Below are 22,914 nucleotides of genomic sequence, written 5' to 3'. Positions count from 1 at the left end.
TCATCTTATTTTGGATAAGCACTTACTACTTTAACTTATAACATTTTCTGGCATATATGCCCTCTATCTCTAAACCTCTATAAAGAAAGCAGCACAGAAGAGAAAATTAATAACTAAGTGAGTGACGCAGAATATCATAAGTACAGTGATTAATATCACTCATCTCATCTGAAGGGAGAACAGTCCAGCAAACTGAGCCTGAACTTGTATTTTAAAGGACAGTGAGCCGGCTTACCATGTTGACATGAAAACCACTATGCTGCTGAGGATAACTGAACTATTTGTCACTAATACGTACATGTCACGTGTATGCGGTCTGGTGCCTTCAACCTTGGAGACTACATCTTGAAGCCCTAATGTACAAAAACAGCATGGCTGCTCAAGGCCTGTGAAGTACAGACTGCCAGTCGAGGACCAGTATCTAAATATCTCCTGCAGAAACACGTGCAGCTTAAGCATCAATGATTCTAGGGCTGATGTTAAATGGCATATGAGAATTGTGACCTCAGTGTGGGTAAATACCAGAATCAGATAAAAGCTTTGGTTGGCCATTTGGTCTCTGCAATACATTCAGATCTTCCACAGAGGTCCTGGGATCCCAGGGAATACACTTCCAATCTGTGATTCAGTCTCTCCATCAAAACAACTGTATCTCTTTCTCCTCTTTCAGCAGTGGGAAGTCGTTCATTCAATCCATACGCCAGGTCTTTGGGCTGTTTGGCTAGAACACACAGCTTAATAGAGGGATTGGCAATGTGGCCAGCAACGGCTAGTAAGAGCTTTACACAGATAGACAGACAAATTCCACCTCTTGCACACACCAGCACTTGGCCTCTGAGACTGTTGGAGGAGTGATTTGGATCAATATTACACTTGGACGAGTGACACTCGTCACTCACCTGACACGTGTCCAACACCAAAATGCTGAATGCGAAAGCTCAGAAACAACAAACAGTATCTAACAATGCCCAAGCCAGGCAAGGGCAGTTGCTCGGGTAACAGTTGCTATGCCACCACTGGTTTCTGTCTAAGACTCGCACAAATCTGTTTCCTTGTCTGGATTTTGTTTACAGTCCATTTTAAGACATGCTAGTGGCATGGCTCGATGGAAATGTCTGTCTGTTGGTCGACCCATCACTTTGGTCCACACTATAATACCTCAACAACTATTGGAGCTGCTAACATGGCTGTAAGCTGTAACTGATGAGCCTCTGGAGGCCTGCAGTGGAATCCACAGTGCCTCAACAGACTACATAAGAAATAAATGTTATATGTAAACTTTGAATTCTGGTATTGGACTGGCACCAACAGTTTTAATTCACACTGTGGCCACAAAGAAACAGCAGATGTCTGCATAATCACCATGCTGCCTCCAGCACGCCACACAAACTGACAGCCTGCAGAGCTACAATTGTCAAATGCATAAAAGGTAAAGCTGAACAACCCAAAGACCCATTTATTACACAACAAAGTTGCTTAATAATCATGTAGAGTGGCGAGCATCTAAATAAACAATAATGACCCTGTTTATGTATAGACGCTTTGTATTGGAGTTCAGTCAATCTGACAGACCTGAGCACAAATCGTGTTAATTCAACTACATAACTCCCACACGTAGTTTTGTGTTGAAAAGCATAAAAGACCAGTGTTATCTAAAATAACAGACTGAACAGATCAGACTATGTTCCACATGGAAAAAAAACTGCTGGCACTTCAACAAGAAGTGGACACTACATCAGATAAACTGTGACATTATAGTACAAAAATTCAGGTTAAAGACTTTTTTGCCCTTTATTCTTCAGATGACTCAGCTCCGGATGACATACTCACTGCACAGACAGCCATGAACTAGATTATTTTCAATGGATGGTTGTATACACATTCTCTCCATACCACCCAGGGTCTGTGTCACCTAAACATGTCTCGGTACAACATAAATCCTCTAATTTACACAGTAGATGTTACTCTAGATGGACACAGGAGCACCTTACTTGTATTCTTATCTACAGTATGTGGATATAAAACATGCCTGGCACACAAACACTTCCAATCTGCCTCATTCAAACATGCACCAAAAATGCTCTGCTTTCTCCAGGAAGAATTGTTCAGTGAATAACAAATGTTCAACTCCTTAAAAGCCTATTACACACATTTATTTTTAAATTAATTTATTTGATGAAGTTAACAGTACATTTCTTTGAATAAATAAAGAAAACATTAAAGACAAAACACAGAATCTCACAAATGTCACTTATTGCTGTTGTTGGCAGCACTGTTGAGTGTTTAGTCATATGTTGTAACCAGGCTGCGTGTGTGTGTGTGTGTGTGTGTGTGTGTGTGAGAGTCATCTAGAGTGTAATCTAGTGTGTGTTTGTTTACAGAGCTGTGTGAGACATGGTGGTCTGAAAGGCGAAGGTGATGTGGTTTCGTGAGTGATCGAGGTAAGGATCTGAGAAGGTGTGTGTGTCACCAGAGAAATGTCTCCACTGCATCAGCTCGGACATGCTGAGATGCTTCTGCTGCGCCCCTCCACGGTCACCTTGACGACCTAGCTGGCATGGCCTTTCAGAAACCTGCTCGTCTTCCTCTACGACAGCTAAGGATAAAGAAAAAAAGTGAGTTAACAAGTCTCAGTAAAGTCAAATACTGGCGTCAGTGTGTCAGTGTGTATGGTGCGTCGCCGATGTGCCCACCCTGGACTGAGCCGTCCATGCTGCAGCTGCAGTTCAGCAGGTCGTGTGTTAGAGAGAGAGTGTCTGTCAGGCTAAAAAGATCTCGCAGTTCACTGGTGGAGAAGCTGGTGTGCTCCGCCCTTTTGCCCAGGTCAACCACTGTCCCAGAAAGCCCCTGTTTGGACACCTGTCTCTGAAATATACGCTCCTCAATAGTGCCTGCAAAACAAGTAACACATACCCAGACATAAAGATTCACATCAGTCTGGTTCATGATATGCTAACCATTCTGGCTCCTTGAGTGCGTTTGTGTTTTCTGACCTGCAGTGAGAAGACGATAGATGTGCACTGTCTTCTTCTGTCCATCTCTCCACACTCGAGCCATGGCCTGGACACAGTAGAGAGGGAGAAGTTGCAGGGGCGAATTACACAAATGTGGTACAGCACCATCTGGTGGATATGTATGTGTGAAAGAGTCTGAGGGTGCTTTCACACCTGTTGTTCAGTTCATTTGGTCCACACGAAGGGAAAAAAAGATCCATGATTCATCTTCATCTTCACACTGACTTTTTCTATACAAACCCAGAGCTGTAAGCATTAAGTCACGTGTACTGACAGGTAACTCATTCATTGAACAGTTCTGGTGATGTCATCCTATGTCATTGGTTGGACCAAAGTGGTGAAATCAACAGCAAGTCAGCTTGCAATCAGCAAGTCAAGGAGCACTTTGTGTGTATATTTATGTTCTCTGGTGCCAAAAAGAGCTACAAAAAAACTGCTTATGAGCATTATTTGTCGAGACTGCAACTCAACATTTATCTATATAGTGACGATCAGGTCGAAAATGGACATAAAAGACGTGTTTTTTTACGATAATATTACCAGATTGGGGTGCGACTTTTTAATGAGGAACTGCCAAAAAAGAAACAATGTAGAGTCAAGCACAACACACCTGATTAACTCCTTTTCTCTTTCTGATTGAATATCCCCCCACTAACAAGGTATACATGTCACTATGGTTACCAAATGATTTGCATACATATATATGTTGCTTATACATATCATTTAAAAGATTGCTTCATTAATAGGAGGTGATTTAATAGTAGTTTAGCTTTAGAATTCATGGTCAAATCTCAACATCTGTGATTAACAAACTGCACCACATCTCGATTGGAAGTGTACCCAGACCCTCCTTTTCTATGTACGCTTTTTTAGTGCAAACCAGATCTTTATTGACAGATTTCACACCTGCCCAAACTAAATGAACCTCATGCACAAACGCACCAGTTTGTTTGACCTAAACCAGATAGGTTAGGTGTGAAAGCACCCCGAATGTGCGTGTGTAAACAGAAGAGACCAAAAACAAAGAAAACAGTGTTACGGACTTTAAACTTTCCAGGCATCTCTGTGAGTGTGTGTTTGTCTTACCTGAATGTCATTGGCAGGGTTCCAGTCAATATCATACAGCACCAGGTGGGAAGCACCCACCAGATTAAGCCCCACACCACCTGCTTTGGAGCTTAGCAGAAACAAGAAGTCCTGGGAGTAGGGACTGTTAAAAGCGTCAACCAGACGCTGTCTCTGGCTGGTGGGGGTTTGTCCGTCAAGTCGGCAGAAGGTGTAGCCCACGTGTACACACAAGTCCTGGAGCAAGTCAAGCGTCTGAGTATAGTTGGACACTATGACCACCCTGCAGAGGCACACATATTTTGTCAGTATATAGACAAAAATACACGCGCACGCGCACACGCACACACACACACCTGTCTGAAGGGCTGAGTTGTCTGATAGAGGTTAGCAAGTCCGACAGAACCAGAAGTTTTCCAGAGTCAGCGGTGTTGAATCCACCTGAAGAGTAGGATTCTGGGAAGAGCTCAACCAGGCCCTCATATAAAGAGTTCTCCACTGAACCACAGTCTGCTTTTTCCTAAAAAAACACAACACAGTACTCAGTTAGGACTAGTAGTAAATTTCTAAATAAATCAAATAAGATCTCAATATCTTTCACTCCCCTACCAACTAACAACGAACTTAACCTTGGCAGTGCCATGGAGCAGACCGGGGTGGTTACAGAGCTTCTTCAGTGCAGTGATGCAGGCTAGGTGTGTGTGAGTTTGTGTGGAGCCCTGAAGGCAGGCTCTGAAGACTCTGTGGCAGAGGAGATGCTTATAAAGCTCTCGCTGGAGAGGGGATGGGTTGCAGAACAACGTCCAGTCGAGACGCGGAGGCAGGTAGCGGTTGATGATCTCCTGTGTCCGTCTCAGGATGAACATGCCAGTCAGGCGAGAGAGCTCTGCTGCCCGCTCCTCTCCCAAAACTCTCTCCTCCTGTTGGCAGAGGCGGATACGAGAACAGGTTTAATGACAGATACAGTTGTCGATTTATAAGTTACTACATAAAAAAGGAAGAAGCATTCTTCAATACCCCTGCCCAGAAAAGGCATCATGGTGTTAGAACAAATTGTTGGAGATTATGTGGTTCAAAAATTCCATCTTACTGGCGTGAAATTCATAAGGGTCTGGAACTGTATTTCAAATTTCACCATTCCATTTGATGTTCTAACAATATATTTGGGCACTATAGCATTGTGCATATATAATATTATATATTCAATCTCCGGCGGACAAGTTTTTAATAAGAATATTACTTAGTGGAAGGAAGAAAGCTGTGACTAGGATTTGGCTGCAACAAGATGCTCCAACATTAGACAATTGGTTAAAATTATTCATGAAATTTAAATTATGGAGAGACTAACATTTTCTATAAAAATGCAATCAGAAAAATGTAAGGGATTGTGGTCAAAATGGGTCAGGTACATCAGCCCATGGAGACCAGACCTGCTTTAATTAGCTACATTGCCATTTAACTGAACTACTGAGGATACTGTGTTATGTAGTATATTTACATGAATAAATGAGTGTGTGACATATTTTGTTCAGATGTTTATAGTTGATTAAGGTAAAATGAAAGGAAAAACAATAGATGCAAGGAAAGCTTTTTCGAGTCATGGCTTGATGCAATTGTCTGAGTGATACTGTATCATTATGTACTCAGTGTTTCTACATGTGAAGGATTATATGCACTTAATTGTCTTTTGAATCCTGAACTCTGTATGACCTCCCTGATGAAAAGAAAGGAAAGGAACAGGTGCAGAGGTTGTATTACCTCTGTGCAGGAGGGCTGTCTGGAGTGTAGAATCGGCTCCTCATATACTTTCCTATATGCAGTGGATGATCCGAGAATCCCCGGGTTAACAAAGTCTATAATAGCATAGAACTCCTGCAGGTCGTTCTGTACTGGGGTGCCTTCAAAACACAAAGACAATTTATTATAAAACCTACAAGAAGTTGTAGTTACTCAGTCAGAGAGTCCTCTATGTCCTTCTGTCAGTGTACCTGTTAGTATGACTCTGCGATTACAACTCAGGCTGCTGATGGCTGAGGATGTTTTGATGCTGCTGTTCTTTAACCTGTGGCCCTCATCGCAAATTATAAGACCAAACTCCACTTTCTGTACCTGAAAGTACAAGAAAGTAATACTACAACGAAACAAAAAGATGATATAAGCAGATTTATTCTATTGAGATACAGGGTGAACATACCTGCTCCAGGCAGCGCAGCAGCATTTCATAGCTGATCACAAGAACACTGTGCAGAGGGGATGACACAAACTGCTCTATCCTGTGGTCCTATACGTATGTCAACAAAGTATGTATATTAGTGACTTAATACATGTTGGATTAAGGAAAATTAGTGAATCTGATACTTTAACAAAGTTATAAAGTGTTTTACAAAAAGGCATTTGACCAGGAAAAGTCAGTGATCCGCTTTGAGTTAGTAAGATATACGCAAAGTAGAAGAAAAAAAGAACGCAACAAAATACAAAACAATTAAAGGATAGGCAGGTTTAAAATAATTATTATTAGTTTGTATTTATTTCTACCATCGTGCTGCTTGAGCTCCTTGTAAATCCAAAAGAAAGAATTTCTCCTTCTCTCCTGTTACGACCAGCTCACAGGCCACAACAAAATAGGGAGATGCACAGTCAATATTACATAAAAATAATAATAAAAATAATAATGCAAACAGGACGGCGATGAGGTGTGGTTGTCAGTATCAGTGATGCATGAGAGTGTATGGATGCAATGAAGAATGTAAGGTGCATGTTGTCAGTAGCTAACAAAGGAAATAACTAAACAGAATGAACTTATGATGGTGCTCGGTCAAAGGACTGCTGAACCCTGAACCACCTCAGCCACAAACCTGCAAGACAGACCACAGTATGCATGCACAACACACTCAGGGCCGTCACACTCCTTACCTGATCCAAAGTGAAAACGCTGATCCTCTCACGGCCCAGCCACTTGTTAAACTCTGCACCCCAGTTGTGCACCAGGCTGCCTGGAGTGACCACAAGGACACGCTTAGCAACTGGTTTCCCACCGTAAGGACCTTGTTTAAGCAACGTCCAGGACAGTGCCACGCTCTGCAGGGTCTTCCCCAGACCCATCTCGTCAGCCAGGATAGCCCCATAGCGTCCCATAGCTCTAAAGCACAGACACATACGATCGATTAGAAATCCTAATAATGGCTGTGACTACTTTCTGCTATGAGGCTAAAACAGATTCATGTCTTTAAACAGCATTTGACAAGATGTTACGGGACCAAGCTCCATTACCTCAAGCCCATGACACACTCATAGAGAAAGAGCAGACCGTCTCTCTGGTGCGGTCGCAGCTGAGCAGTCAGGTACGGGTCAACAACAACATCAACCACAGGAAGTCCCAACTTGTTATTAGACCACTGGTGGTTAGCAGAAGGACGAGGCATCACCAGTGCACCTGCAAAAAAAAATTCAGACACCTTAAGTATGTATCTACATAGTCTATATCCACGACGTTCCACTTCTGGGATTACTCCGTTGCTGACGGAAATTCTGCCGGATGTCCTCTTTTGGCCAGATGTCCGTTACCTTCCGCTTTCTGTGTTGGAATTTTAAACTCCGGTGGATTTATGAGGACTATGGTTAACTGCTCCTCAGATCTCTGCAGGGTAAATCCAGACAGCTAGCTAGACTATCTGTCCTATCTGAGTTTTCTGTTGCACGACTAAAACAACCTTTGAACGTAAATGTTCCACCAAAACAAGTTCCTTCCCGAGGCTATTTTGCAGCGGCACCGTGGCTATGCCGCCCGTGACAATTGTGATTGATTTAAAGAAATGCCAATAAACCAAAGCACGTTTTTCCCCCATCCCAGAATGCTATGTGGACTAGCCAGACCCTCCTACGCGGTGCTGTGGAGGAAGGCCTAGCAAAGCAAGACTAGTATCTACACAATGTTTGTATATGAAAAAAATGGGAGAAGTCAAGCCTTCCAACAAACCAAAAGATGCTAAAAAAGTGTCAACAACACCTGGAGCCAGTGGGTCATGACGAGGTCTGCAGGTTTGTTCCTCCTCTGGTTTGGATGCTGAATGATCTGCTCTGCCCAACAGTGTTGGGGAGCAGAAAGGTTTGGATGTCAAGCGACGACAGGGAGGTGGAGCTGACTTTGTGCGTGGCTCCTCTTTCTCTACCTGGACCTCTTGGAAACAACGTCCCCTGGCGAAGTCCTCAGCAGAAATGACCCCCATCACCTCCACCTCCTTCCCTCCGACCATCAGGCTCTCTCCCTCGGACAGGGAGGCCAGCTCGGACACCTTGTAGCCACTTCCTACACACAAATATGCACAAGCATACCCAGTAAACTCATGACAGTGTATATTGGGAGAAAGTATCTCAATGAGTTTGAAATGTTCACTTATGTCAGTGTTCACAGCTTGTTTCCGTTGCCCCCAAGTGGCCAAATAATCAGTTGTTGCAGGTTTAAGACAAACATTGAAACACCAAAATTATTACATGTGCAACAGAGCACAATTTATATCCGAGGAGGCACAGTCTTGATACTTCGATACTTCATGTTTCCTACCAGAAAACTTGGAATTAAATTACAATTTAAAGTGACTTATGTTAAAGATTTGCTTAATTGTCACAGGCAACAAAGGCTGCAGTCACACTGCTCCTTCTCCCAAAAGACTAAAGCATGACAATAAGTTAAATACTAATTGGGGTGTCACTGACTCACCCTTTCCAATGTCCTTGCTCTCCATATCTTTCAGTGTGGCTGTGCGTCCTCTTGTAACTAGGACCGCATCGCCCTCCCAGCGCTTGTGTTTCTTCTTACTGGCCTTACACCACATCACACTGAAGTAACGCACTCCATCCTGACTGCAGCCAGAGTCTGAGCCTGCAGCTCCAGAAACATAGACTGACCCCACACAAGGCTGAGGGGTTTGAGAAGACCCGGACCCATTTACTCCTGTAAAACAAAGACATACAACATAGTGAAAAACCAACAGAAATATCTAAGCTACAACTCCCCAGCAGATGTCCCTGTTGCACCAAGTCTACAAAGCATATTAGACCTTCATACCAAAGATGATAGCCCCCCTCATACATGCACATGCCTGAAAGCTACTCATGCCATGTTAGAATGAAAAGTGGTCAGTTAAACTCTTGGTCATCATGGGTTGCTTTGCTTTTAAAGTTGGTTACAATGATAAAGATATAAGTGACAACCCAATTAAGAAAAAAATCATTAGAGCAGATGTCTGTTTAACATGTAATAAACACAAAACCAGTTGCATGTTAACCATACTTTTTTAATAGAAACAAGTGAACATATAGACAAAGTGTAAAAGAAAGTGACACATTACAATGTTACAATACAATCAATGTTGTAGTCACACACATTAAATAACAATAACATTGCAAAACCAATTCCATACCTCCCTTCTTTTGATCACTTAACTGGCCATCAATTCAGCAAACAGAGAGTTTTTGACTTGAAAAGATTTCTCACACTTTCATGTAAATTCAGCAACTCACAGAACAGGATTTGTCATCAGTAGCATCTTGTATTTAAGGCCTTCGGCAGTTTAACTTGTGCTTTAATCCTGGGTATCTGAACACTTTTCTCAGTTCTAAAAAAGTGTTTGTTTGAAGTGCTACTTCTTCATTACTAACTTACAGAATTTTAAAAAAGGCCCCTAGTTTGGTTACCTAAAAGTGCTACGAGGAAATGCCTTTTTAGTTCATCACATTATTTTTTTTTTTTTTTTTTACAGATGTCCAATTAAGTGGAAATTTTCTTTACAAAGAATGGACAGAGTGCTAAACAACCCCCCTGATAGGATCTGGGCAGAGTCTTACACTTGTGACACACCAGCATATTATTATTACAGTAAATGCTGTTCCCATAATTTTTCTAACAAAATCATAAACATCATGTTAAAATTCACAGATATATATTGGTGGCAGATCTAGGCAGGAAAAGCACCATCATGGTACAATCCATTCTACTAATATTCCCTTCCAAAACCTGGACTTTCACATTTATTTAACCTATTTTGGCCTTTCACTGTGTTTGTAACGTGAGCATTTACAAGTTGTGTTGCCGCTTGTGTCAATAACTGCAATAATAATGATGATGATACATTTTTAACACTGAACACATACAACATAAACACAGACTGATGACAACACAAGTCAGCCTATCCTGCAATATGCAAACAGGCGTTCAGTGTCTTTACGAGGCACTATGTTTCCAAAAGAAATTCAAGTTCTGAAACAGCTCTCGAACATGATGAAACTGATGAGTGTGATTGCTCTTCAGCTTTTCTCCTCAGAGCCTCTCCCTTTCTAACACTGGACAACGATGTGCGTGTTCATGCTCGTTATAGAGGAATTGGCAGTCCGTGTCTCAGTCGAGCAGCCTTTAGTTTCTCCACTTTGATCTTGGCTCTCAGAAGTTCTTCCTCCAGGTCCTGTTTCCTCTTCAGCCCCTCCCTCTTCTCTTCTAGGTACATGGCAACCTTCCTGTGATTGGCTAACACCATCTCGTGCTCCTCTTTGGCTAGATGTAGAGGGCGAAACCTTTCGGGCTCGTGGTGAGGGTAGATGTTGTTTGGGTAGAGGTCGTGGCCTAAGGGCAGCGGCGAGTTGGAAAGGGGAATATTAACAGAGGAAGGAACGGGGGACAGGGATGCTTCGTAATCATGGACGCTGCCCAAGTCCTGCTCCCCCTCCCGCTCCTGGTCTCCGTCCAGCCCTGGCTCTGTGCGTGTGGAGAGGATGGGGAGGTCTGGCGGTGGTTTAACATCCTCTTCAGGGTTCAGCTGGACCACCTCATGTGGGATACTTGGGACAGCTGCTGAGTAATCCTGGAGCCCAGCCAGAGAGGAGCTGCTGCCAGGATGTTCGACAGGAGAGTTGTGCTTGCTGTATATTAATCTACAAATGGAATAAAGGATAAATATAAGTCAGAGTGGAGTGCATTAACAGTGTTTGAGTGTCTACATCTTGTTTATGATAGGTGTGTGAAGACATCTGTTGGTAATAACACACACTAAATTAATTAATCAATCAAAGGATCAGTTGGCTAATGAGGAGACTAAAGGAAAATGCTGGTTACAGCCTCAGAGAATATACATATATATACACATAATACGATTTCCTTGCTGTTTAGCATAGTTATGCATTCATATTAATTACTTAATTAATTTACAATAGGTATTTACCAAAAACCCCGACTATGATTCACCTGAAACTAAATAGGCAGATTAATCAACATGAAAACAAGAGTTGAGTATTTTCCATGTGAATGTACGTGAACAAAAGAACAAACTATAACAAAAAATAACAGCAGGATATACTGCATTTTCCTGATAAGTCTGATCATGTACAGAGACTGTGTAATCTTATTGGGCTCTGGAGCTGTGAGTTCAGCCCCTCCCTTCCTCCTCTTGAATCAGTATTGTGACTACATACTGTTAATGATGTATGTGCTTGCTAAACTCTCACCCGAGTGTTGTGTTATTCCTTTAGGTCTGTATTAAAATGGGTATATCACACTGTACCTGCGCAGTGCGTCCTTTTCATGGATGGGCACATGGTGAAACAGGTGAGGGATCATCTCCATAATTCTCAGGGTTGGCTCGGAGATGCTCGCTCTGTACTCTGGCTGGGCGTGTCTCCGCTGCATCACTTCCTGCTTCGCTGATTCCTTCAGCCTCTTGTAGAGGGTCCTGAGGCCCTGAGCGGTGCGATGGGGTCTGTCCCCTCCCAAGGCATTGTACTGCTCAGCCACAGTGTCCCAGCACTTGTTCTTGTCCACGATGACCGCATGTTTGTTGGTGTGCTCCTCCAGGATGCGGATGTGAGGACGGACCAGCTTCAACAGGTCTAGCTTCTCAGAGAGGGTAAAGTTGGAGGATCGAGCTTTACCCACCATACTGGACAGAAACACAGAGCTGGATGCCATTTTATAGCATAGCGGACTCACACAGACCAAGTCAGGCCTATGGCTGTCACCGTTCAGCAACCACACTCAATACTAAGGCTCCTCACTCTTCCCACCTATCTTTTTTTGTCCCTGCGGCTGGCTTCTCTTGGTCCACGGTGATAAAGCTAACACTGTTCTTACTCCCATCTATTTCTCATTTTCCTTCAGTTCTTCTTCTTAATTGTCTAACATGTGCATGGAATCATACACTACTCCTAGGTTCCCTCTCAGCCACGTTGCACAACAAAAACAGGCTGTGCTGCACACAATAAGAATCAGGCTTAACTAGGCCAGCCTCGTTTAGGCCCCCGCCTACCGCGGAGGGCTTTGGATGAATTCCTCCCAGCTTAGGCTGACGTAGCTAAGCCGCTTAAGCCCAGCCCGACCTACTTACAGCTCGGTTTCTCTAAACCCCAAACCAAGCACAGCAGCACAGAGCACAGCACAGCCTCTACATTATAACACACGGACGGCAGCAGCGGCTCTATGCCCTGTACATATGTGTAAAACAGTCTTTACAGAGTTTGTGACAGGTTATTATTAGGGTTCAGGGGTTTATTTTTCAAAAGTGAGTGAGCTTTGATATAGCGCTGGTTTAACTAACTGAATAGGGGAGGGGTTTATGCGAGCACGCTGCGCGACAATGCGCGTGCCCGTTTATATCCATGTAATGCCGTCTACAGTGAATCAATAAAATAAATCAGAAATACGAATTAATATGATTAAAACATGCCCAGTGTGCGTGTGGAAACCGTACCGAGGCAAACGCAGAGAGTGAGCCGCGTGTGAAAACAGCGGCACTAGTTGCTCTTGCAGGAGCAGGGAGCGGTGGCTCACTGATCCTGAGCACAGTCCTAATCTGCCCGGCGCTGCCGCTGCACTACCCCGCTCATTTGCATAATGCTGGACCTGCTGTCACTCAGCCCGCCTGGTTTAACAACCATCTGTGTGTGTGTGTGTGTGTGTGTGTGTGTGTGTGTGTGTGTGTGTGTGTGTGTGTGTGTGTGTGTTATTATTAGCCACAGAGACGAGACAGTCGGGGCGCTGCGGAAGAGAGCGCTGTCACTTAAGGCGGCGTCACACGGTTTTTCATGTAGGAACTGGTACAAAAAAAAAAAGGAAACGCACCACCCGAAGAACATGAGGGACACGTAACTGGAGCACAACTGTGCTAAATTACTTGCACACCAGATCATAATTATCGTGTAGTCAAATCAAGTGAAAGCATCGATCCTGTGTTGTTGTTACGGTGTAGGTGTGAGAGTAAAATCAACATAGAGAAAACTGGGCGAGGGTTTTGTGTTTAAGCTTACAGGGGTTGTGTTGAGTTAAAGCAGACTACCTACTGAAGGCAACTGAATCAAGAATAGTCACTTCATATGCATAACCTAATAAAATATTTTGCAGCCAAAGATTCTACCTGTAAGGGAGAAATTCAGTGATAGGTGTTTCACAATAATTGGCATCTGAACCGTAGATGCCGGGAGAGTATTCAACATGTTTCCAGAATTTTGATCAGTTGATATTATTGTCCATCAGTGAACTTGATAAAACTAGTGACTAGCTAATATACATGTAGACTATTTGTGAATCTAATTCTCACATCTTTGAATCTGTTATTTAACAAGGAGTGCAGTGATTCACAGGTTTCCAGACAGCCTGTTTACGGTCTTTATTGTTGTTTAGCAGACAATGTCAAGAAGGGGGTCACTACAAGGTGCATTGAAGTACTACAAGTACAATATGGGGGCCCTGATGGATGGATGGATGGATGGATGGATGGATAGATGGATAGAAAGATATACTTTTTAAGTTATTACTAAAGACTAGACCAACTGCATGATGAATTTAGTATAGCAGCAAAACAGAGCAAACATATATTATATGTATCATATCAAAGCTGCTGGAACTCTGACATTTTCTCCTATTACACAGTGATAGATAGAATACTTACAACTTATAAACATCACAGGGAAGAGATACAGTGGCAATCAAATATTTTAATTACCCTGGATTATATTGTATATATATATAGGTATTTTTACTTGAGCATTTTAATGTGTTGTTAATAACCTAAATAAAGAAAATATGTAATAAAACAATAAATATATGTACAGAAATATAATATATAAACAGTGAGAAATATAAGGGACTAAATTAGACCTAATTGGAATTGGCCCTGGTCTTGATTGCTCTAATTAAGCACCTGTCTTACAGTTGATGCTGTCTTTCCGTGAGTTCAGTTTCCCAGTTGGTGATGCGTTGTTGACAACTGACGTACAGAAACATGGCCGACGATCGATCAAATGTGTTGAAGGGTGAGAAACTTTTCCTAAATATAGAAAATGCACGCATGCATGTAATATATTTTGCAAACGTCCACAATGTGCTATCGATTTAGGTTGTAGTCGTCCATTGGTTTTAACAGAATAACTTAAATTAGTTATAAAAGTTGTGTGCTATTGCCAGTAACAAGTAAACCAACTCAAGTCAAGTAGGCGCTCGCATAAGAAAACAGCAGCAAATCTTTGTTATTGTGGCCTCCATGTTTTCACACACCCGATGCTCTAGGCTACGGCCAACAGTTGGTGGCAGTTATGCAACAAGTTGTTGCCAAACGCCAATATAACAGAAGAACACACATAGACAGTGAAGCACATGAACGCTGGCAGTCAAAAAAACAACGTATTCACGCAGGTGGCATGAACGGACCATTTTTAACATACGAGCTTAATTGGTTGATCTTTTCAGCCTGCATTTAAGTAGGTCTCTTGTTAAGATCTCAAAGCCAGTCAGTATCAACAAGATATGAGTATAAATATGTGTTCCCCTCACTCTCACCCACAGTACTTCATACAACCATGCAACATTCTGGCACATATAAATGTAATTAAGAAATGATCATGTCATGGGTAATTTTGATATATATATATATATATCCTTTCCTTCATGTGGATATTTGCATGAAAAAGATTTATGTTGGGTCGAAACGTTGCTAAATAAAATAATATTTTTTGTATCCTGCAAGCACCTATCCCAATGAGGTTTTGTTGCACAATCTCCGCATGACTATTGTGCCCATACCAGATACTGTCCCAGCCATAAATCTTTTTATTTTACCTGCTGGTCTGTTGTCTTCTGTGTACTCATCCGAGCCAGTGTTAGCATATTCTCTTTCAGCCTCATTTTCCTTACTTTCCGCTGCACTAAGAACACGAGCCAGAGCCCTTGACAAGGCTGGAGCAGGCTGGGCAGCTTTGGGCTGGACATCATACTCTGTTTTACTCGGAGCTAGTGCTGCTAGACTTTTCTGGACCTGCAGGATAAGAAGAAGAGAAAAGAGAATGCATAAGGAAGTTTAAAACAACGTTGGAGGATGAACGAAGATGAAGGGAATCAAAAGGATACTGAGGGCTCATACTGTTAAATGTTATGAATAATTTACCTTTTCCAGTGCATTGCCTAAACCAAGTTTAGGGGAAAGGGGCTTGGATTCAGGCACAAGACATGAAGTAGATGCTCCAGGTGGCATAAACCGGGGCTTTTTCACAGCATTACCCAATAGCTGGCTGGGAGCTCCTGAGCGTCGCATTCTGCTACTGGCAACCCCCACTAATCAATATCCTAAAGACAGAAGAAAAAATATCAACACAATAGTTAATACTGGCAACTAATTAGGTCATATTCAGCATATTAGTAAGTAAATTAACTCGGTGAACCAGAAACTTTTCCGTTTATGATTCATCCCCACCTAACTCAATGTCTTCTCTACTAACGTTAGTTCAGTGTTGGTGCCTTGATGCAATTGTCCACAACAGGAAGAAGGTTTAGTTACCACCACTAACTCTTGCTTATCTTAATTACCCCTGTATTTCTTTTTATTTATTTCATTATCATTATTGATTATTAATTTGAATATGTCCCCAACATAACTTTGCTACTATTGCTGTTTTATTGCTGTATTTATTGTTGTTTTTTAGTAAGTTAATTGTTGTGTGGTTTGTGGTGTATATTTTCATGTGATGTCTTCCTGCTACATACAAATTGCCCTTCTAGGACAAAGAATAAACTGAACTGAACTGAACTATGGTGTATGCATTTAGACCAGCTTAGACACGAGAGAAGACATTATAATACTTAATAATAAATTAATTAATTAAAGCTTTGATACACAAGTAAAAAAGGTCTTCGTTGCATCTTCACAAATAACGTTAATGTTAGCTCTATGAAGACACCACTTTGGCTCTGGCAGCGTGTGTTTCTTGGACATGTCACGTTAACATTTTATTAACATATTCAGTGAAATATTTGTCGCTGTTAAGAAAAGGAAAAGACAACATGTAAAACTGATTCATGCTATAACATTAGTGACATTAATCATTGCAGCTCCAGCGACGACGAATTAACATTAAAAGTTTCTTTAAAAATAATATGACAACGTGAACAGGGCACATAACGAGTCATTTTATTTCAATAATACGACCCATTCAATCCCAATCTTCTCATATATTGATCATCATGTTGACAATCAATTAGCTAATCGAGTTTTCTCCCCCTTTCAACTTAAGTTAACTGCCGTTACGCCTGGTTAACTAGAAATTATTAACACATCAAGTTCTAGCTAGCTAGCTACATTAACCCACTGATAGACAACGTTATGGTTATATGCATCTATGACATTAACCTGATGCATCACTGTGACATGTTAGCAAGCTAGCTAACGTTAACTCGCTAGCGACAAACATGTTGCTGCCCCGGTTTAAACTCAGTTGTAGTGTCGTGCTTGATAACGTGTGATAATATACATACCCGGACGAACTAAAAGTTCGATGATAACATTTCAAATCTCAAAATGTCAATTCCAGAAAAGATAAATTCGTCTTGTCTTTTCTTCCTCTATAATCTGTTTGGGTTCTCCCGCTGAATGATTTGAAGAAGGTGATTGGTTAAAACCCGACAGGGAGCGTGGTCAAAACGAGTGGGGTGCGTTTGATTTCTAATGTCGCAGTAGTTCACTTTTCACATCCCCATTGAATTCCCGCAACCCGTCAATCCCTGAGTTATAAATCGAGCACACCTACTACCTTCATGAGGTGACCTCACTTCACCCCTTTAATACGTTCTCTCTATGCTTTAACAAAGATCCTACCGCCTCTGGCTTTAATAACATCAGGAGGAGAATAAAATCATGAGAACATATGATACTTCTAATATTATTTATGTATACTGTATATTATTCATTTTATACTAAAGTATGTTTTGTCTTGTTCTCATTAACTGCTTTGTAATTGTTATGAAAAAAAGGCTGGGTGCAAAGTAACTAAATACATATAGCCTACTTAAGTACTGTACTCGGAGGTACTTGTACTTTATTAGTACTGAATTTATGCTTTTAATTTTTGAGACACTTTCTGCACTACATTTATTTGACACATATAATAGCCTACTTTAAAGAAACATTTACAATGAGCATATAAACAAAAAAAACTATTTTACTTGTAATGGAGTATATTTATTTTGTGGTATTGCTCTTTTTTTAAAGGATATGAATACTTTTCCCACCACTGAGTCTAACGGAAATGGAAGTCCATAGAATATAAAGGGACTGGGATGAGTCCAGGGGTTTGGGTTGCACTTTGATTTTTGTGGTCTGACAGTATGTGTCATCTGACGTTGTGTAGTCTGTAATCCAATCAGGGAGAGAGAGAGAGAGTGTAATCCATGTTAATCCCACATCCAGAGAGCGAGAGAGTAACCTAGGATAGGGTGGGTCATTAAGAGAGACAGAAACAGTTGAAAGACGGCTGTAATCTCTGAAGGCACCACAACCTTTAGCTTTATTGGTGAGGCAATGAGGAAAACACACTACTGCAGAATGTGTAGTGTCTCTTGTAATTCTGTCTGTCTCTCTGATCTGATCTGATCTCGCCTGACAGCTGCCTGCCTGTGTCCTGAACCCTGGTTGTCAGGGATACCTCTCCATGGAGACACACTCCCAAAGGTAGGGGAGGGCTTTAAGGGAAAGGAGACCCTCACCTTAATGGAGCAACAAGTCAAGAGAAAGACTGAAGAAGGAAAGACTGAAGTAGTACTAGTAGTAGTGCAGAGATAAGAGGGAAGGTCACCTGTGTGGGACCAAGAGGAGTGGTAATCAACAGAAGGAAAGAAGAAGAAAGAGTTGGATGAAGTGAGATCTGTTTTTGTCAGGTAGGAATATTATTGTCAGAGTTAAAAATTAAAAAAAGAAGAAACAAATGAGCCAATACTGTGGCATGATTGGAGTTTTATTCCCTTTTGAACTTTTGTCATGTTTGTATAATCTGTGTTTGTAGGATGGGCTATGATCTGGAGAGGTTTGTGGGCTATGTGAATGAGGGTCTTCTGTGCTGTGTGTGTCGAGACGTGTTGGAGCGCCCCCTCCAGGCGCCCTGCGAACATGCCTACTGCAGCGCCTGCATCAGCAGCTGGCTGGTCCATCATCACTCCTGTCCCGAGGACAGACTCCCACTGGATTTGGGCAGTCTCAAACCACTGTACAGGTCTGTCTCTGCATAAGTGTGTCTTTTATTATATCTTCATTGTAACTGTTCATTCTTAAGTTTCACAATTTCTTTCTACTATTCAGTGGGGTCACACATGTATGCTCCTCTCCGTGCTCACACATATTTCTCTGATGCTGTTTTTGATGACAGGTATATGCGTAATGACCTGAACCGCCTGCAGATACGTTGTGTGAATGCAGGGCAGGGTTGTGAGGTGGTCTGCTCCCTGGAGAGCCTGCACACACATGAGGATGAGTGCGAGTTTGCCTTCATTTCCTGCTCTAACACAGGTATGAAACCTTACATTGAGCTCATCCAATGTGTCATTTGTGATGTTTATCGGTAGGGTTTGTATGGTTCTTAAATGGTCATCCATGTGGATATGTGGGAAATAAAGGAAATGTGACACCTGTGTGTGTATGTGGTGTGTAAGCAACAGGTGGCTCTTTTGTTGTCATGGCTACCTCCCAAACTGGTGCACCTATGGGACTTGTTCAGCTCCCACTGAATTCACACAGTGCATCTAGGGTCAACTTTCAATCACTCTAATGAGCGTGTGTATGTGTATGTAAGCATGTGCTCTTGTGCTCACAATGTGTCTGTGACCTGTCATTGGCAGGTGGAGAGTACATATGTTACTATTGTGGTAGGTATAGTTACAGAGTGTGTGCATGCAGTGTGGCTTTTTGCAGTGTTAAGTACTACAGGCACTTACAGCAACACACAGTTTTACACAAGATTCAACCTTATATTTCTGTTGCTGTCTATGATTGCTGTGATCTGTGAGAAGTTTTTACATTTGGTCAAAGATGAGGCAGTATAACTGCAGTGAGGAGTGTAAAAGTTGGGTTGGTCTATTTGTTCAGGGGTGGAAAACAATTACATCAATACATTTTCTCTTTATACCACACTTTTTTCTTGTACTTCTATTGAAAATTGGTAATTCTTCTTTACTTTCACTTCGACAAAGTAGAAAGTATACTTTTATTAGGATTAACCCTTGAAAGAATTACAGAATCGCCAACCACTATGTTGTGACAAAATCAGGAGCATATTACATTTGAAATGAAGTTAGACCTTGTAACCCTGTAATGTAATCTGAGACAATGGTCTCCACTTTTTAAAGCACCACTGACATGAAGAGGGATTGGACGTCTTTATTTTGGATGTGTGGCCATATTTGACTAATCTACCTTATCTGTATAAGTAATATTAAAGTCAAGTAACTGCACTTCTACTTAAGAAATATTTTGCTACTGCTTCCACTCCTGTGTGTACTGCTATGACTTGTAGTTATGTATGTCTTTAAAGGGGTGTCTGCAAATCCTTTTGTAAAATATTTTTCAAAGATATATACATTTATAAATTGAGTACGTGGCTGCCAAATGTGAGGCCTATCCATTTCTGTGCTCCTGTCCTGTCAGGTTGTCCTGTGCAGGTAGAGAGGCGGGGTTTGGAGGCTCATCTGTCAGAATGTAACTTCCGCAGCAGGGAGTGTCCCAACGGCTGTGGCCACACCCTGCTCTCCATCGACCAATCACAGCATAACTGTGTAGCAGAGCTGCGCACAGAAGTGGAGATGCTCAGGTAAATCCTGAACACAGAGATGATTGCTACACTTTATATTAGTTTTTTAGATCATAGTTTAGTAGTCTCACTGAATATTTACGGCAGGGCAGAGATGCTGTGTAAGGTGGAGGAGGTGAAACGAGAGATGGAGTCTCGGTTGGATTCGCAGAGGCGACACATGGTGCAGAAAGAGTCGCAGCTGAAGAACGACGTGGAGGAGCTCAAGGTGACCTGTCAGTCCTTCTCATGTATTTAACTCCTCAGGTTTTAAGGTAACAACAAGAGGGCTGAAGTAAAGATTTGAGGTACTGGCACATTACTTGAGTTCCCATTTAAAGGTGCTGTAGGTAGGATTGGGAAGATCCAGGACTTTGCCAAAAAATTTGAACATCAACAACTTCTCAGTCCCTCCCCCCTTTCTGCTAAAGCCCAAAACGTTCTCCTAAGCCCCTCGCCCCACAAGGGAGAATGAATGCTTACATGCATGAGCAGTGATTGACACACAGTTAGACACCCACCCCCTGGCCATTATTGGTGCATCTGAACAGGGAGCTGTGGATTTTTGAAAATCACACTACAGGCTGTAGGTGGTGCCAGAGGAGCCCGATTTTTTTTTTTTGTAGTTCTACTCGAACATAGGGTCAGTTTCAGCAAATATGACAGAAAGTTAGTTTTATAAGTCTTACCTACTGCACCTTTAATGAGAGCTTTAGCAATGCATTTAAAAAAAACAGTGCTATGTGCTTTGATCATATCACATCAGGAATTTTCTTGAAAATGTTGGTTTTTATTTCTGAACACTCTCATCCAAGTTGGCTTAAAAGTTGAGATTCCATATCAAAATAAATATTTAATACTGTTTTTTAACAACTTAAATAATGTATTACTTTAAAGTGGCCCATTCTTCAGGATGTTTACTTGATGGAGACTATTACAGCCGAGCCGAATCCCCCAGTCGGTTGAGGCAGATGGCCTCCCACCAATAGCCAGTTTCTATCTGAGGTTTCTGCCTGTTAAAAGGTTTTTCCTCGTCGCTGCTGGAATAAATGCATTTGCTCTTGAGGGAAATTATTGGGTCTCTGTAAATTATAGAGTGTGATCTAGACCTACTCTATCTGTAAAGTGTCTTGAGATAACGTCTGTTACGATTTGACACTATAAATAAAATTGAATTGAATTACTGTTGGTCTCAACGTTTTTCTATTTATACTGAATCCTTCAGGCAATTTTTCTAAAGTGGAACTACTTTAGGACCTAAATGTTTTATCCAGCACTGTAAATAACCCAGAAAAGCCTATGCTGTGAACCATGTTGATGCACGTTCAGTAATCTCGTGTCCTCTCCGTGCAGGATCAGTTGTCCCGTGTGGTGTGTGACATGCGAGCCCTGTTAGGAGCAGAGCGTCTGAGAAGACAGGAGCTGGCAGAAGCAGAGCTGGAGAAGAGGGAACTGTTGGAGCTCCTCAGAGATCTGCAGTCAACCAGGAGTCAGCATCCTGTCAAACAGGCATCCAGTGACCAGCATCAGGGAGCCCAGCAGCAGACATCTGGATGGGAGACAAGACACCAGCAGAGGGAGGCACCTTTACATGCCTCCAGACTGTCACTACATTCAGCTCAGTCCATAAATATATCAGGACCACCTCTATCACCTCAGCTGGGAGAGGGGACGCGCAAGGGTGGTACCAGGAGCCTGACTCTAGACTGCATCAAGAGGAAGAGCCGGGAGGTGACTGTCATCTGAGTAGACTGGACTGGTGGCAGATTAGCCAAACCATAAATGATAAAATCTTTATTTTTGTAATATTTGGCTAACAGTTTAGTAATGACAACATAGTGTGTGTACAGTACGCTATGGAATGATGCGTTGTTATAGTCTGCTGTGGAATGAACCATATGTTGTGTTTGAAAGGTGTTTTTGTGTAATTCTACAAACAAAGTTGATCTTTTGACAGTAGGTGAGAAAGTGAATAGACATCAATTTATTTTGTGGACTCACCAGTGATCATTTCTGCAAACGGATCATTGTATAATGTCGGTTATTTTTTATCACAGGTTTTAATTATACACAGTTACTTCAAGTAATTTTCTTGATCTCAGGATCAAATTAGTTTCCTCAGTAGTGATCCATCTGATGCAGTATTTTATGCTTTGAAAATGTTTGTTAAATGGTTCTCAAGTGTCCTGCAAGAACTTGGTTACACGAGAACTTCTAAAATTATTTTAAGTCTAAGCCAACCTAACATGTTGAGAATTGTTTCTTGACTCACAATGTGTAATATTTCACAGGTTTGTTGATCTAAGGTATGAAAAACAAAGGCATACCAAGCAAATCTTGGGAGGACAGCTGGCATAGGGTTCATGTTAACAGTTTGTGTTTTGGCTGTTACAGTCTCCATCAAGACTAAAGGACTGCATGTAACACTACCAATTTGATCTCTGACATAACTAACTTGTAACGTAACTTGGTGTCGCAGTTGGCAAAGGCATGTATTGTGGGTTTAACTTGTGTTGTACATTCTGCACCTTTCTGTCTTACAAATACTTAATTTTTAACCACTTTCACTCATTAAATTCAATGAACTATTCCTAAATGGTCTTTTTAAAATGGCCACCTTGGACTTTACTGTAGTCTTTTCACACTAAATTCTTGTCAAGCACCATGAAGAACCTTCAGTGTGGTGTAATTTTGTTCCGTTTCACTTTTTTAAATACGGGTAATAAGTGCTCGGAGGTAACAGGGAATCGTG

The 22,914-nt window shown here is 41.7% G+C and overlaps 3 protein-coding genes across 7 annotated transcripts; 1 reads left to right on the top strand and 2 right to left on the bottom strand.

Moving 5' to 3' along the window:
- Nucleotides 1-1,658: 1,658 nt before the first annotated feature.
- Nucleotides 1,659-17,017, bottom strand: rad54b (RAD54 homolog B). The gene is made up of 16 exons (XM_031299178.2): nucleotides 16,864-17,017; nucleotides 15,500-15,678; nucleotides 15,175-15,370; nucleotides 8,797-9,030; nucleotides 8,086-8,385; nucleotides 7,350-7,512; nucleotides 6,993-7,218; nucleotides 6,274-6,360; nucleotides 6,068-6,188; nucleotides 5,838-5,977; nucleotides 4,709-4,999; nucleotides 4,436-4,599; nucleotides 4,101-4,362; nucleotides 2,994-3,060; nucleotides 2,694-2,891; nucleotides 1,659-2,596 (listed from the first exon to the last, which is right to left on the bottom strand). Exons 2-16 carry the CDS (start codon nucleotides 15,644-15,646, stop codon nucleotides 2,376-2,378), a joined length of 2,817 nt encoding a protein of 938 aa, XP_031155038.1. The 5' UTR covers nucleotides 15,647-15,678; nucleotides 16,864-17,017; the 3' UTR covers nucleotides 1,659-2,375.
- On the bottom strand, nucleotides 9,360-12,918 carry LOC116049490 (fibrinogen silencer-binding protein). Its single transcript, XM_031299179.2, has 2 exons — nucleotides 11,630-12,918; nucleotides 9,360-11,003 (listed from the first exon to the last, which is right to left on the bottom strand). The coding sequence occupies exons 1-2, from the start codon at nucleotides 12,031-12,033 to the stop codon at nucleotides 10,448-10,450; spliced, it is 960 nt and encodes a 319-aa protein (XP_031155039.1). The 5' UTR covers nucleotides 12,034-12,918; the 3' UTR covers nucleotides 9,360-10,447.
- A 572-nt stretch (nucleotides 17,018-17,589) lies between the features above and the next one.
- rnf41l (ring finger protein 41, like) lies at nucleotides 17,590-22,790 on the top strand. Of its 5 annotated transcripts, none has more exons than XM_036005857.1 (7): nucleotides 17,596-17,676; nucleotides 17,991-18,055; nucleotides 18,387-18,593; nucleotides 18,747-18,886; nucleotides 20,021-20,183; nucleotides 20,271-20,391; nucleotides 21,516-22,790. In XM_036005857.1, exons 1-7 carry the CDS (start codon nucleotides 17,665-17,667, stop codon nucleotides 21,906-21,908), a joined length of 1,101 nt encoding a protein of 366 aa, XP_035861750.1. In that variant the 5' UTR covers nucleotides 17,596-17,664; the 3' UTR covers nucleotides 21,909-22,790. The 5 variants fall into 5 exon arrangements, with proteins under 5 accessions (XP_035861752.1, XP_035861750.1, XP_031155048.1 ...); XM_031299188.2 differs by having other exon boundaries at nucleotides 17,602-17,676; nucleotides 17,991-18,261; XM_036005858.1 differs by lacking the exon at nucleotides 17,596-17,676 and adding an exon at nucleotides 17,683-17,897.
- Nucleotides 22,791-22,914: the final 124 nt, after the last annotated feature.

The sequence above is a fragment of the Sander lucioperca genome, chromosome 10 (assembly GCF_008315115.2).
Source record: "Sander lucioperca isolate FBNREF2018 chromosome 10, SLUC_FBN_1.2, whole genome shotgun sequence".
Lineage (NCBI taxonomy): Eukaryota > Metazoa > Chordata > Actinopteri > Perciformes > Percidae > Sander > Sander lucioperca.
The sequence above is the reverse complement of the archived record's forward strand: the minus strand, read 5'-3'. Positions and strand labels throughout refer to the sequence as shown.